Source organism: Talpa occidentalis, unplaced genomic scaffold (assembly GCF_014898055.3).
Source record: "Talpa occidentalis isolate TD23 unplaced genomic scaffold, MPIMG_talOcc4v2.1 talOcc4.7, whole genome shotgun sequence".
NCBI classification, from domain to species: Eukaryota; Metazoa; Chordata; class Mammalia; order Eulipotyphla; family Talpidae; genus Talpa; species Talpa occidentalis.
The window spans coordinates 62,321,847-62,335,834 of NW_023605083.1; the positions used below are offsets into that span (position 1 = coordinate 62,321,847).

The window sequence follows — 13,988 nt, forward strand, 5'->3', positions numbered from 1 at the left end:
GTGTTTTCCATTCATTTTGTAAAAATTAAGCTTTTTATGCAATTAAGTTTAAAGTGCTAAATCTTTCCTCCATTCTACTGATTGAGTCTCTAGAAGGATCTTTCATAACTACAGATTTCACTGATGAGTGCGGAGGGCTGGTGCCTAAAAGATAAAGGTCTACACTAAAGTTTATCCCTCCAAATCAAGTGTGATAATGCAGTCCACACATGCATTCCCCATCAAGTGGCACTATTCTGATGCCAAATAAAAAATGAAGCAACACTGTTTGTTATTCTTTTCTTTTAGTAAATCATATGTGCTGGAAGATAACAGCAAAGTTCACATTGCCAAAGGGAATTTTATATCTATAGAGTTTATACAAGGAGAGGGAAGTGTCTGAATTGGGAGGGCAACTGTATTCGTAGGCACATATCTACATACATGTTCATGTGTCCGTGTGTGTGTCTGTGTGTCTCTATGGTTGTATGCACACTCAGTTTCAAATGGAACAGTTTCAAAAAAAACTAATTTTGGGGGAAAGGAATTAAAAACCTCAAAAAATGTCCCTATGATTTACAGTTTCACATAAAGTTCTGATCACAGTGTCTAATATTACCATTTTGCACACATGGGAATCTGACTTAGTCATTTCCATGATGAAGTGCATAAGTTTCATACTGAAACCCAAACTTACCATTCCCAAATTAACTCTGCAATGAAACACACCTGTGTGATCTCTATGCAACAAATTCCTATTCAAATCTCCACCGTTGCCATTTAAATATCGGTCATCTATCCATTCTCTTTAAATATCATATTTAATTATACTTAAGAATGCTCATCAGAGCCTTGGAAAAGTTACAATAAAGACATGTAGGTTTCCAGATTAGACAGGGACTGAGTCCAGCTGACCCTCTTCTGCACCTTTTCATAACCAAACCAAAATGAGAGAAGGAAAATAAAACCACGGGGAAGTTCAGTTAACATAAACTGTGGAGAAGTCTCTGCCTGTTCTGCTAGATTACAGATGGATCCAGACTAAAGAAAGGCTCTGGGAACCTTGCTGGCAATTCCACTTTCCAAGACAGGATGTAGTATTTGGAAGGAAAAAGTTGAAGACAGAGTAGGACTTGAGGCAAGGAGTGTGTACTTGACTCATTACCCATTTAACTGTTTTGGATCAACAGGACTCAGAGGCCCCCAGGCAAATCTGGCCAAATCAAACAGTGGCCGATATAGGGCAAGCTTATTCCTGCTGGTGTGGGCAGTGACATCAGGAATAAGGCCAGCCACTGAGACCTCCTGAGTACTTGGAGTGGAGGCCAACAGAGAACTGGGCTGCAAAACAGCCCAGCCTGAAGCAATGACTTCAATAAACAGACAGCATCTTTAAGGGGTTATTTCACCTCTTAAAGGCAAACTCTTCCCAAACTTCACAGAAAATGAAAAAACACAAATGAAAAATAATAGATTGACCAAATGATACCTGGTGTTTCCATCATCAAAATTAAAAGGCAAGAGAAACATGGAGAAAAAATATTTGCCCCATAGTGGGAGAGTTCTATCAGCAGGAGTTAATACAATTAGGATATAAAGAGCATTTGCAAATTAATAGGAAAAAGATGATGCTCAAATAAAAAATCTCATAAGGATCCCAAAATATTTTAATGGCTATTCAAAACAAGAGAGAGTTATATATAGCCAAGAACAAGGACATACAACATTAAATGGGACTCCATTTTTCACACAGAAAGTTGGGAAGAGTAGGAGGATGTTCAAATGATGCTGATACTAACCTGTGTCAGCTGCATCCTGGGCTGACCCAGGTGTGCAGGTGGGAATGCAATGTGGGACCAATACAGAGCAACGTGGCACATGCAACCAAGGCCTTAAAAATGGGCATACTCTTTAATGTAGTAATGCCCACCACCTCAGGAATTGGCAGTAAGGAAATTACTAGATATGGGAAAACTGACTCACACAGTATTATTTGCAACAGCCTAAACATGTTACAGGTGATTACATAATGAAAATAAAGGCACATTCCACAATGGAATACCATGCACTCATGAAAAATGATAATGTAAAGGTGTATTTCTTGCTTTGGAAAGAAGGCCCAAAAGACAATGGAACAGAAAGCGAGTTATAAAAAGGAATGTACAATATGGTCCTTTGTTGGGTAAACATTATGTATGACATATGTAAAACATAGCTATTACCTTGACAACTGCAAGAAGTCAAGAAGAGTGTGCATAGCAAAAGAGTAGAGAGTATTTTGGGGAATATTTTTAATAAATTTGTTTTCTACAATAAATATGTTATCTGTAAGACAAAATGTATTTTAAAAGAAAAAAAAAAAAGAATCCCAGAGATGAAAGAATCTAGATCCAAAAAGATATTTAAAATATCCACAGTATTTCTATACTTAAAGAATAACTTCATTTGAAAAGATGCCATTCATGACAGCAATAATGAATATATTTAGGTCTGAAGTTGGAAAATATATGTAGGACTCTAATTTTTAAGAATCTACAAAACATAAAACTGTGGCATACCACAGTTTTGAATTGAAAGGAATATGATTATAAAAATGTAAATAATCCCCAAATTAATTCAATATTTTCTATACTTAAAAACAAATTCTGGCTGGCTTCCTTTGGAACGTATAAAAAGTGAACTAATTCAGACTAAGTAATAGATACATATGAATTAACTTTAAAAAGTACAGATATTTTTTAAAGGAGAATTTGCGTTACAAGGTATTTGACTATATCATAAAGTTATAATAGTTAAATCATTTTGGCAAAGTTGAAAGATAATAGGTAACAGGATGGAATAGAAAACTAAGAAGAGATTAAATCTCATAAGTATTTAGTACTAAATAAAAGTGCCATTAATTAACTTGGAAAAGGATGGTTATTAAGCAAATAGTGCTGAGTTAACTATTAAAAATTAAAATTAGATGTTTTTGTCATAGCAGGCTTTAACATAAATTCCAGATGTATTAAATTGTTAAATGGAAAACTATTGTTGTGGTTTTTTTAAATTTGGGAACTGAGAAGACCACTCTAAGAATAAAAGCAAATATAGATTCTTAAGGACAAAGTTTGATAGCTTTGAGTATATAAAAATTTAAACCATCCAACAACACTTCAATAACAAAAGTAAAAGATGGTAAACTAAAAAAAAAAATTTTTGCAGCATATACTAAAAAAGAGGTAATGACTTATGATATCAAAAGCGTTTACAAATAATTAAGGGGGGAAGTTACCATAAATAAATTATGATCAGATAATTATCAAAGGAAAAACCCCAATCACCTAGTAAACATATAGGAAAATATTCACCGCCCATAGAATTAAAAATCTGAATTTGCCAAATGATATTTCTTCTCTATCAAGTTGGCAAAGATACTAAAAATAGCATATGATATTGGTGAACATGTTGCAAATTTATTGTGATAATCTGCTGGTAGGAATGTAAATTTATCTAAGCCCTTAAGGAGAATAAGGGGATCGATACAATGGAGTTTGCAAAAGTTCAAATCCTTTAATTCTGTAACTTTACAGAAATTCTTCCTAAAGAACTAATCAAAAGGGCCCACAAATATTTGTGTTTATAATAACTTAACAGAAGACCTAAACGTCCAACGATGAGTCATTGGAGGGATAAATTATGACTTCAGCATTCCGTGGAATAGTATGCAACTGATGTAAAGCATTTAAACATGATATGAAAAATAGAGACTACAAAACAACAGAATGCCAATTTGGTTAGCTAACTAGCTAGCTAGCTCTGAACACCAGGCAAATGTTCCACAACGTGGTAACAGGGCCTTTTTAAGGATACTGGGATCCTTGTAATTTCCTCCTCATTTTTGTTTAATTCATTCCACAAACATTTCTCACATTCCTGTAAGTTTCGCATTTCCCTTCCACCACATACGTACTACTTTATAATCAGGAAAAAAAAAGTTAAATTTTGTAAAACTTTGTCCTCTGTAACTGACTTCCTCTTCCAGATGCGAAACATCTTATAAAGAACTCCAAAAACAGCAAGGGCAATCATTGAAATGCATGTTCAGAGCCTATAAAAAATAACGTGAAGGGGAACTGGGTCCTACCTTTAGAGACACTTCATAAAACATAATCCCCTGCTGGGACAGCTTGGACATGGTCTCCCCGACAAGAGCGAATGTGGATAGGATCTTAAGGAGTCCTTCCTAAGAGGGCCCTCAAAGAAGACCACTTACAGCTCATAAAATCCATACTCCCCGGGGACCCCTAACACAACAGGAACGGAGGGGGGGCTCTGTTTTTCTTGTGGGGACGCTGGACTGGGGGAGGTCACGGTTTGTCCAAGACTGACCTCGGGGTCAGAGCTGGGCAGGCAGGGGTGGGTGGGGACGACCCGGGGGTGGGGTGGGGTGTCGCGGGCCGGGGTCTGGGAGGGGCGGGCGCCTTACCGCGGCTTGCTGGAAGGCGCCCTTGGTGTAGGTGCCGCCGCCGCGGTAGGTGATGGCCGGGATCTCGCGGCTGAGCAGCGCGCACTTGTGCTGGTGCGCGCGGCGGGAGGAGATGTAGTCGACGCGCGGCACCACGTTGTTCTTGGACGAGAAGGTCACGATGGCCACGCGCGTGGCGGTGGGCACCACGGGGAAGTCGGACAGCAGCTTGCGGACGAACTTGAGCTCGCTGAGGAAGTTGGCTTGGCCCACGCTGGACGACTCGTCCACTAGGAAGACGAGCTCCAGGCGCTCGCTGAGCTCCCGCAGGCGCCGCACGCGCGCCCGGAACGCCTGGCCCAGCCGCTCCACTTTGCTCTCCGCGGCGTCCTCGTCGCCCGGCGCGAGCGGGGCGAGCAGCCGCCCGGGGGCCCCGGGCGCGGCCTCCGGGAAGAGGCGGAAGCTGAAATTGCGCGACGGGGACATCTGCTGAAAGGTCGCCCAGCCCGAGACGAGCGCCAGACCCCAGCAACAAAAGGCCAGGCGCGGCCACATGCTGGAGACGGAGCGGCCGCCCCGGGAGTCCGGGCGGCGGCCGGGCAGGCGGAGGGGCGAGCGCGGCGCGGGGCGGCCGCGAGCCTCAGCGCGCCTTCATCGAACCCTGGGGACGCGATCCGGTCCCGCTGGCAGCTCGGGGGCTCGGGAGGGAACGGCGCGCGCGCGCTCCCCTTCTCGCGCTGGTCCTTTTCCCTCCTCTCGCCTCCTCCTTTCTCCCTGAAGCCTATAAAATGTTTGAAGGAAAGGGGGCAGTCAAGAAAAATCTCCCGCTCGGTCTCCCTCTCCCTCCTCTGTGTGTGCGTCTCCCCTCGCCTTCCCCTATCTCTGCCCCTATCTCTCTCCTCCCCCTCTCCGTCTTCTCCCGGGAGCAAGCCAAAGACTCGGAGATTCCATGACACCAGAACCCCGCGTCTGTCAGGCTGTCAACATTCCCGCAGCAAGCGCACCAGCGCCGAAACCCTGATTGATCCCATATGTCTGGCAGGAGCTGCAGAGGAATTCACTGGAGATGGATCCAGATACCGAGAGTGCCACAGTAATTGGAAACACTTTGTAGAGGAAAACACACGGACTGGCTAGGGAGTTGAAAGCATCCTTGGAGAACTGCTAGCTCACCTTTTGTGTCTCTTTTACCCCCGGCGGTGCCCCAGACCCTCCCTAAATAGGTGTTTATTTGACTTTCCTGGTGGACAGTTCGGATCAGTGGCGTGTGAGTGTGCAGACTCTTGAGAGCCCCCTCTGATCACAGCGTGTAGGGGCGGCACCTACCTCCATGCACCCCGTAGACACGCTATGTCACAGCACCTCTTTCGTGCATTTGTTTACTCATTCTTTTGTTTATGCCTTCTTTGACTCAACCAGTATTTTTGAGCACTTGCTAAGCATCAGGATTATAGGGAAGAAATTGACTTGGATTCTGACCCCCGAGGAACTTACCAAACAACAATGAGGTGACCATTAATCAGATAGTCACACAAATAATATTTACAATTGCAGCTGACTGTGATAAATGCTAAGGAGATCTTAGGCTAATAGTCTTGACCTTGGGGAGCAAGGAAACCTCTGAGGATGTAAATTTGTGCTGAAATCTGAAGAATGAGTAGGGTCCTACATTCCCCTTTCATGTCCTTGCGGTCTATTTCAACAAGTGACCCTCGCGCCCCCTCCACAGAAGTCTCTATCCTTGGCTTTGAATGATACCTGATATGTAGCTTACTTTAAAACTCAAGTTGCTGACTACAAGTGGCTATTCCAAAGCAAGGTCCCAAAGTGGATGGAGTAAAGAGGTAGAGAAGTGAGGTCCTAGATTAAAAGATGCCAGCTAGGAATCAGGTCCTCTGTGTAGATATGTCTCTGCCACTATATAAACCATCTGAGCCAAGTCACTTCAATCCTTGGCTTCAGTTTCTGCATCTATTTTGTGATGGAATTCAATGATCTCAGTTTCCTCTGTCTCTAATAGCAGATTATTTAGTTCCAACTTTAGTTAATGAAAGATAGCACATATTTAATGAGAGATTTCACCATATGTTGATTGAAATATTAGAGCTCTGGAGTCAGTTTGGGATAAAATCTTGGCTCTGCCATTAGCTGGCTGTTTGGCCTTGACATCATTCACTCATCTATAAAAGGAGTAATGTATTAAGGTTGAGCATTAAAATATAAGAAAGTAAAGTTCTTAAAACAGTGCTAAGTATGTACTTGATAAATGTCAATTGCTACTATTGCCATCTTTAATTATGAATACTATTCAAATCCCTATTTTTCTTATTATTGACCTTCTACTATGCGCCAGGATGTGAGATATTGAAGATTTAACAGTGAATAAGAGTCACTCTTAGTTCTCCTGAAGTTCAAAGGATATCAGAAGACCATAGATTTGCAAACAATCAACAAAGCAAAAAGAAGCAAGCAGAAGCAAAGGAGAATGGGGACTAAGGAGAAGGAGAAATCTTCCTGGAAAATGAACAAGACTTCATTTGAGCTAAGAGTTTTAAAAAAATGTTTTTCCAAATTTCATCTACTCTGTGTCATTTCAAACACACCATTAAGAGCTAACATTTGAGAGCCCTTATGTGCCAGATATAATAGCAGCTACTTTTATGCACTACCTCATGTGTTCCCCACAAAACCCCAGGAAGGTGGACAATTGCTTTAGGACTTTATGGTTGTTAGCAACAGGCACTCAACTTCTCGTTTAAAAAAAAAATGGAATTTCTAGACTCAGGGACAGCAGTAAAGCTGGTCTCAAAAAGGGTTAGGAAGTGAAATCAAGAACTGTCTATGTCTTCAATTTCCTCTCTTTCTGCTTCTTCTTGTTGTTAGATTTAGTCTGTCTTCAAATTTATGGACTGAGAAGAACTCTTCCCCACAAACTAAAATTAAAAAAATTAACAAAAGCAATCACCACCATTACCTTAAAGCAGCACTCCATTGAAGCAGCTTGGCTTATTCATTCATCTCTTAACTCAGCACCCTGAGTAGATGAGACTTTATAATTATTCTAACGTAGGTCATGTGCTTACTGTGGCAGAAATTCCTAGTCACCTACTCACCACATCTGATCTTCTGTTCTTCAATTGCCATACATCATAGGTTGTCTAAAATAAGGACAATCTATCCAAGTAACCCTTGCAACTGAATATGGCCACATAACTAGGTTCTGAGTAATGATTTATGAGTGCTGAGTTTGTGCAACAGCTTCCAGAAAACTTTAAAAGCCACTATTTTTATCTGTTGTCTTTTCCTTTCATTCTTTAGTCCATCTTTCTGTTTAGAACATATAGTGTCAGGATTCTAACAATAATCTTGGACCATAAAAATATGGTCCCATTCTAGTGATGGACAAGTAATAAGCTGGAAAGGAACCTGGGTTGCCGCAGAGCAGACGTCAGAAGCAGGACCATGGTACCCACCTCAGGGTGCCTGTCTAACCTTTTGATATTGAGATTTCTGTCTTATTCCGCCCAACTTAATCCTGATTAGTAAACTCAAACCCATGAGTGGAGACTACCCTCTCAACACATGCTTTCATGAATGATGTGGCAGAGAAAAAGGGACAGAGCGAATTGCTTACTGGCATCTAAAATTGTCTCCCAAAGGTTACAACACATCATTTCTGCTCCATTTCATTGATTAAAGAAAATTATATGGCCAAGTCTATCCCAAAGGAGAGGAAAGTGCAATCCAACCATAGTTCTAGAAAGCTAAAAGCCAAAACTACTTGATGAACAGCTCAAATAATTAAGTTATGTTGCAGTGAGAAGATAAGTTAAGTCCAAAAACCTTGGAGATTTTAGTCTACCCTAAAATTTAGGCATTTCCTTTAGGAAAGAGTTGTAAATCAGTATCTACAAGGACTTTCTGAACTTCTTGAGGACAGTACTCACACGTAATGGTGAATTATATATATATATATCAGTACTCAATTCTAGCAAGGTATTTGTAATTGAGCAGTGGTGAGGATAACATTAAATTCTTCTTTCCTACATTTTTTATTCCAGCCCTTATGAAGTCTTCGTCTTTCTTGGCACACAAAAAATACCCAATTGAAACTAAAATAGTTTCTGAAACTAAATTCATCATATAGCAATATATTTCCTTTATGATTACATTAAATGATATCATCTATCAACTATTCTAGTAAATGCCTTCTTTTTAAAATAGTGGTGAAAGTAGCAGTATTTTAAGTTACCTACCATGGGTCCAGGTGCAGTTAGCGCTCCCTGGATAATTCTGATACATAGTCTGAGGGTGAGAACCTAAGGCCGACCTGCTCTGGCATTGTATATTTCCAGTGGGCTCAAGTCAGGCAAGAGCAGAAGCCGGAAAAATTTCCATTTCCGTGTGTACTGGGAACAGTGTCTTGCTTTGTTTTAAAATCTCTAAGGCTGGGTTAGTGAATCTGAGACAGGTAGTCGACACAGGAGGAAGGAGTATATATTATAAGATTATATTTCTGTTATAAATTTGACAAAGACACCTCCTACATCAGAGGTGGGGAAAGAGTGTCATCTGCATGTTGCTTTAACTAGGATTAGCTGAAGATGGAAGTCATGATAGAAAACTATCAGTGGGCATTGAAAACAATTAAAAAACTAATTAATAATAACTGTTGGAAATCTGGCTGTGGCATTAGATATAGATATAAAATATTTGAAATACCTTTACCTTTTTTATGTTAAATCCTGCCAAACACCATCTGAAATAAATATATCAGTTATCTCATTTTTCTAGGCAAAGACATAGACAAAGCCTGGAAATATAAATGATTGATTTTCTCTTACATTAAAATGCCTCTTGCTAGAAGCACAAGCTTGTGGTACCTCTCCACTTCTATCTATGCATTGCCTTCCATGATTTGTTATCTGAGCTCACTGAATAAAGATGTACCTTTGACCAAGCCCACAGGAATTGAGGCAATTTAGATCTAGCGATCTACTCCACACAATCATGTCAGCCAATATCCATTTTTGGAAATAATCCAACCAGTCCCTCACCCTTCTGGCTCATGGGACAGTACACCAGCCTATTGGAACCATTCCTAGCATTCTTCTCACAGTCCATCCTACTCAGGTGTTAGGTGGTCCTTCGTGTGGGGAAACGCATCTCTTCAGGCTTGTTGCTTCAAGGAAAATGGTCCCGAGCCATGTGCTTTCCATAGGTCACACCACACCATCACCTTTACACCTTGTGTTTGGGTGACTGAAGTCTGGCATGGATTGTCTTGAGCCAACATTGCTTACTATTTTCAATGAGCCAACATTGCAACATTGCACTACTTTTTCCTGCGCCAACAATGCATTACTATTTGTTTGCATCCCGTTGTCATGAAAAGACACCATCTTCCTAAAAGCAGGTATTCTTTCCCAGGAGATCTAACCTCCATAAGCAACAAACTACAGCGGTGGCTAGCCTAAGTCTTGTAGGACTGGTATACTGAAATAGTGACAGGCACATGTGTTGAAAACCTTTCATATAATATAAGGGACTCCCATTTCAAGAATGCTTGGTGACCTGACTTTCTTGGGCTGGCTATTACGTTCACAGTTACTGTTTCCATTCATAAAGAAAGATGCTCAAAAGCATTGCTGGTTATCGTTAAATTTGTCAAACAGTTTCCCAAATTTATTTATGATAAATATCAGGGATGGGATTACTGGATCTCACGGTAAATCATGTATCATGTTTTAAGAAATTGACAAAATGTTTTCTAGAATGGTGCATGTACCATTGCTCATTCACAACAGAAATATATGAGCATTCTAATGGCTCTACATCTTGTCCAGCACTTGATATTGGTATGTATGTGTTTACATGTATATTTGTGTGTGCATGCATGTATTTATGCACATATATAAACATATATAACATGTATAAACATGCATCTATAGTATTAATTATTTATAATCACAGGTTGATAGTACTCTTCTTTCAAGTTTACTATTGAGTCCATTCACTTCTAAAATCTTCATTTGGTTGTGCTTTTTATCTTCTACTTATTAAGAAGAAACTATTTTTTCATTTGTTTCAAGAGTGTTTAAAACTGTTTATTGAGACAGTGGTGAGAGCTGCTTTGAAGTCATTTGTAATATATTCCATCATCTGGCATAGTCTTTTCCTGAGTGACTTGTGTTTTTTTTCTTTTTGGTACAATGAGTAATTCTGAATTGTATGTTACCAGATTCTGGGTCTTGTTTAAAGCTGGGTCTTTGCTTTAGAGGGAAGTTAACCTGGGGTGGGGGTTCAGATCACCAGATTTAATCAGCCTGCTATGGACACATTCCAATGTGTTCAGATTTCAAGGGTTTTGCAGTGCTATTAGAATTTCTTCTATGCCCGAGCCCGCAGTAATCAACCTGGGACCTGACTGGTGTTGTCCCTGATAGTTCACTCCCTAGTTAAGAACAGATGCATGTGTGAGCAGCTCAGATGTTCCCAAACCTTTTACTCCCCACAATCTCCCCAATACATTTCAGCTTTCTGGGGCTCTTCTTTTTAGTTCTCTGCTCCAAACACTGAGACTTTAACCCTACTCTACTGCACATTTCTGTGACTGTGTTCATCTCTCAGCCAAATGGCAGGAAAATAGGGTGGCTTTGCCCCATTTTCCTGGACTTACAACTCTGCTGATGACAGAGAAAGTTTCTTTCTCCAAGTTTTGGCTCCTGTAGATCCCTGTTGCATGCAGCCTCTGCCATCATTGCTGTTGTCAAGAGATTGCTTGGGGGTTGAGAAGAAACATAAACAAGGAAACAAAGATTTTTTCCCACTCTCTAAGCTTGAGCTTGAATGCCTCTTGGTGAGCTCTGTCTGTATGAATGCCTGCTTTTGGGTTTCAGGCAGTTGCAGTCACCCAAGGGGTTCCTGGAGGAGGAGAAGAAAATGCTGGATGCTGGCTCCATGGTATTTTGAATTCCTGTATTCTTCCCCAAGTTACCTGCTATCATTAACTTTTCTTGGTCTTCAAGTAGTTGCTCCTTGCACACTTTACAGATTCTAAAGTTGGATTTAGTGGGCAAGACAGGGAATCCTGTAATTATTCCATCTTATTTGGAACTAAAATCATTAGCATTTGAATAGCGATTGATTCTCCTCCATTGTTCTTCTAAAATTTTCTGTTAAAATTTTTACATTTCTTCTTGTTTTAATAATTTACATTTTCTTAGGAAATTGCCCATAATTTGAATGTAAATTTTAACATTTATTAACATAAAGATTTAAGTAGCATACATTTTTAATTATTGTATTCTCCATATGTATGGCATTATTTAGTTTATTCCAATGTTTTATGTGGACAGTATTACTTTTTCCCCCTCTTCATTATTCTTCAGAGCATTTTGTATATTTTGTTGTGCTTTTTAGAGAACCAACATTTGGAGTTTGTTTTCTGATACATTAATTTATGCTTTTATAACATGAAAAATTTCACTTGTAGTTCCTTTACTTGAATCCTTGTTCATTTATTGTTTCTTAAATAGAGCTACAGGTATAATTTTCCACTGAGCATAACCTTAGCTAGACCTCGCTATTATTTTCTAAACAACCTATAATAAACTTTTATTTCCTCTTTGACCAAGATACTATTGAAGTTGGTGATTTATTTTTATGCCATTATCTTAACTCCAAGTATTTGTATGTTTTGTTAACCTGTTTTTAAATTATTCCCAAGATTATTTCATTGGTCAGAGAAAGGATTATATGTTTTCTGGTCTTCATGCAATTTCTTATGATCTAATATATGACATCCAGTAAAACATACTATTAGATTTAGAAAAAAATATAAGCATTTTTGGTTATAAGATATACATTCTTCTACCTTATAAATCAACTTTATTGTATACATTATCCAAATGCTTTATATACTTATTCACTTTAATCTATTCCATCTGTTCAAGACTGAAAGTGTGTTAAAACCTGGTACAATCATTTCTTGATAATTTATATTTGTATTTTTAGGGTTTACTTGATATTTTTGTAATACATTAAATTTTACACTTGAATGTTAATAATATATTATCTGTGAATATATTTATGTATAGTTATGCATTCTCTGTAAATAAGGATCTGATCATTAACAAGGTAACTTCATAACTTCCACCACATAAAATTAACCTTTATTCAATAATATATTTACCTTGATTTTTGCTATGGCCAGTCGGTACCACAGTTTTATTATAGTAATAATAATGTATAATAATAATAACAGTTAATATCATCATCAGTATCACTGATTTAAATTTACTTTATATTTCCTTACTTGGCAGCCTTTTTCATCTCCTTTTTTATTCTGAGCTATCTTAGGAAGATATTAGGTTTATGATGGGCTTAAGTGGAAAAATATAAATTAAATCATAGATAAACTAGAGAATATATAGACGGACATATACAAATTTGTTGGGTGGGAAAGAATGTTTTAAGCATGCAAATAAAGGAAGAGAGCCATTAATTTATTTGCCCACATAGCAGTTAACATTGATTTATCATAAAATTTTCCTTAAAAGGAAAATAAAAAATTGGGAAAATGGCAGAAAAAATCTTATTATCCTTATAATAAGTCTACATTAGCATACAATTGAAAATATGGACAAAAAGATAATAGAAAAGCAACTCACTAAGGAATAAATTCAGATGAACATCAAGCAAAAGAAAAAATATTCAACCACATTTATAATTATGGAAATATTCACTATAACAAAAACAAGAATTTTCTTGCATTTCATGTTAGCAAGAATTAATGAATATATATTCGCCCTGGAGCTGGCTAAGGCTGGGTTGGCAGACACAAAGCACATGTGCTTCCATTCTTCCACACCCCCCACCCCTTGCTGAGGTTAGACATCACTAGTTTATTCAGCATTGTTTGAGGCTGGACTCAGATGTGGTCTAGCAGTCCTTCTCATCAAGGAGTACCAGGTCACCATTACTACTTAATCGATGCTGAACTCCAGATGGAACCTATTTGCCATCTTCAAAGTTTGATGAACACAGAGGTGTTCTATATGGTTAACCTTTGGCAGAATAATTCAGTAATATGACTATATAAAAAAGGTATTATAATAATAGTCATATTCTTTGCCCAGGAATTTTTTCTAAGGAGAAAACTGAAAATGAGCACACACATTTATGTGTAAAGCTGGAATTTGCAGTACTAATTATAAAAGTGAAATGTTGGAACCATGCTAAATAACCAACTTATAAGAGAATGGTTGTTAAAACATTAAATGTATACAAAGACATTTAACATAGTCACTATGGTTCAAAAAGATTTAAAGCTATAAAAATGCTGATGCATCCTGATAAATTGGATGGGAAGAGGAAAAAAACACACTACTGTAATCTGAATTTTTATAAAAAATATGTACACAGGAAAAATGATGAAAGAAAATATGCAAATATATAATAATGTTTATCTTAGAGTAGTGCAATTGTTATTATTATTTTATTCATTATATTTTAAGCTGCAGAATAATAAAAGTTAAAATATATCTGTGTATCTGTACCC

At 38.5% G+C, this 13,988-nt stretch overlaps 1 protein-coding gene across 1 annotated transcript in view; it reads right to left on the bottom strand.

Moving 5' to 3' along the window:
- Window positions 1-4,981, bottom strand: part of SVEP1 (sushi, von Willebrand factor type A, EGF and pentraxin domain containing 1) — a 167,201-nt gene extending 162,220 nt beyond the window's left edge. The window contains exon 1 of the mRNA XM_037491628.2: window positions 4,448-4,981. Coding sequence (XP_037347525.1) covers window positions 4,448-4,981 — 534 coding nt within the window. The remainder of the gene's footprint in view (window positions 1-4,447) is intronic.
- Between the last annotated feature and the right edge of the window lie 9,007 nt (window positions 4,982-13,988).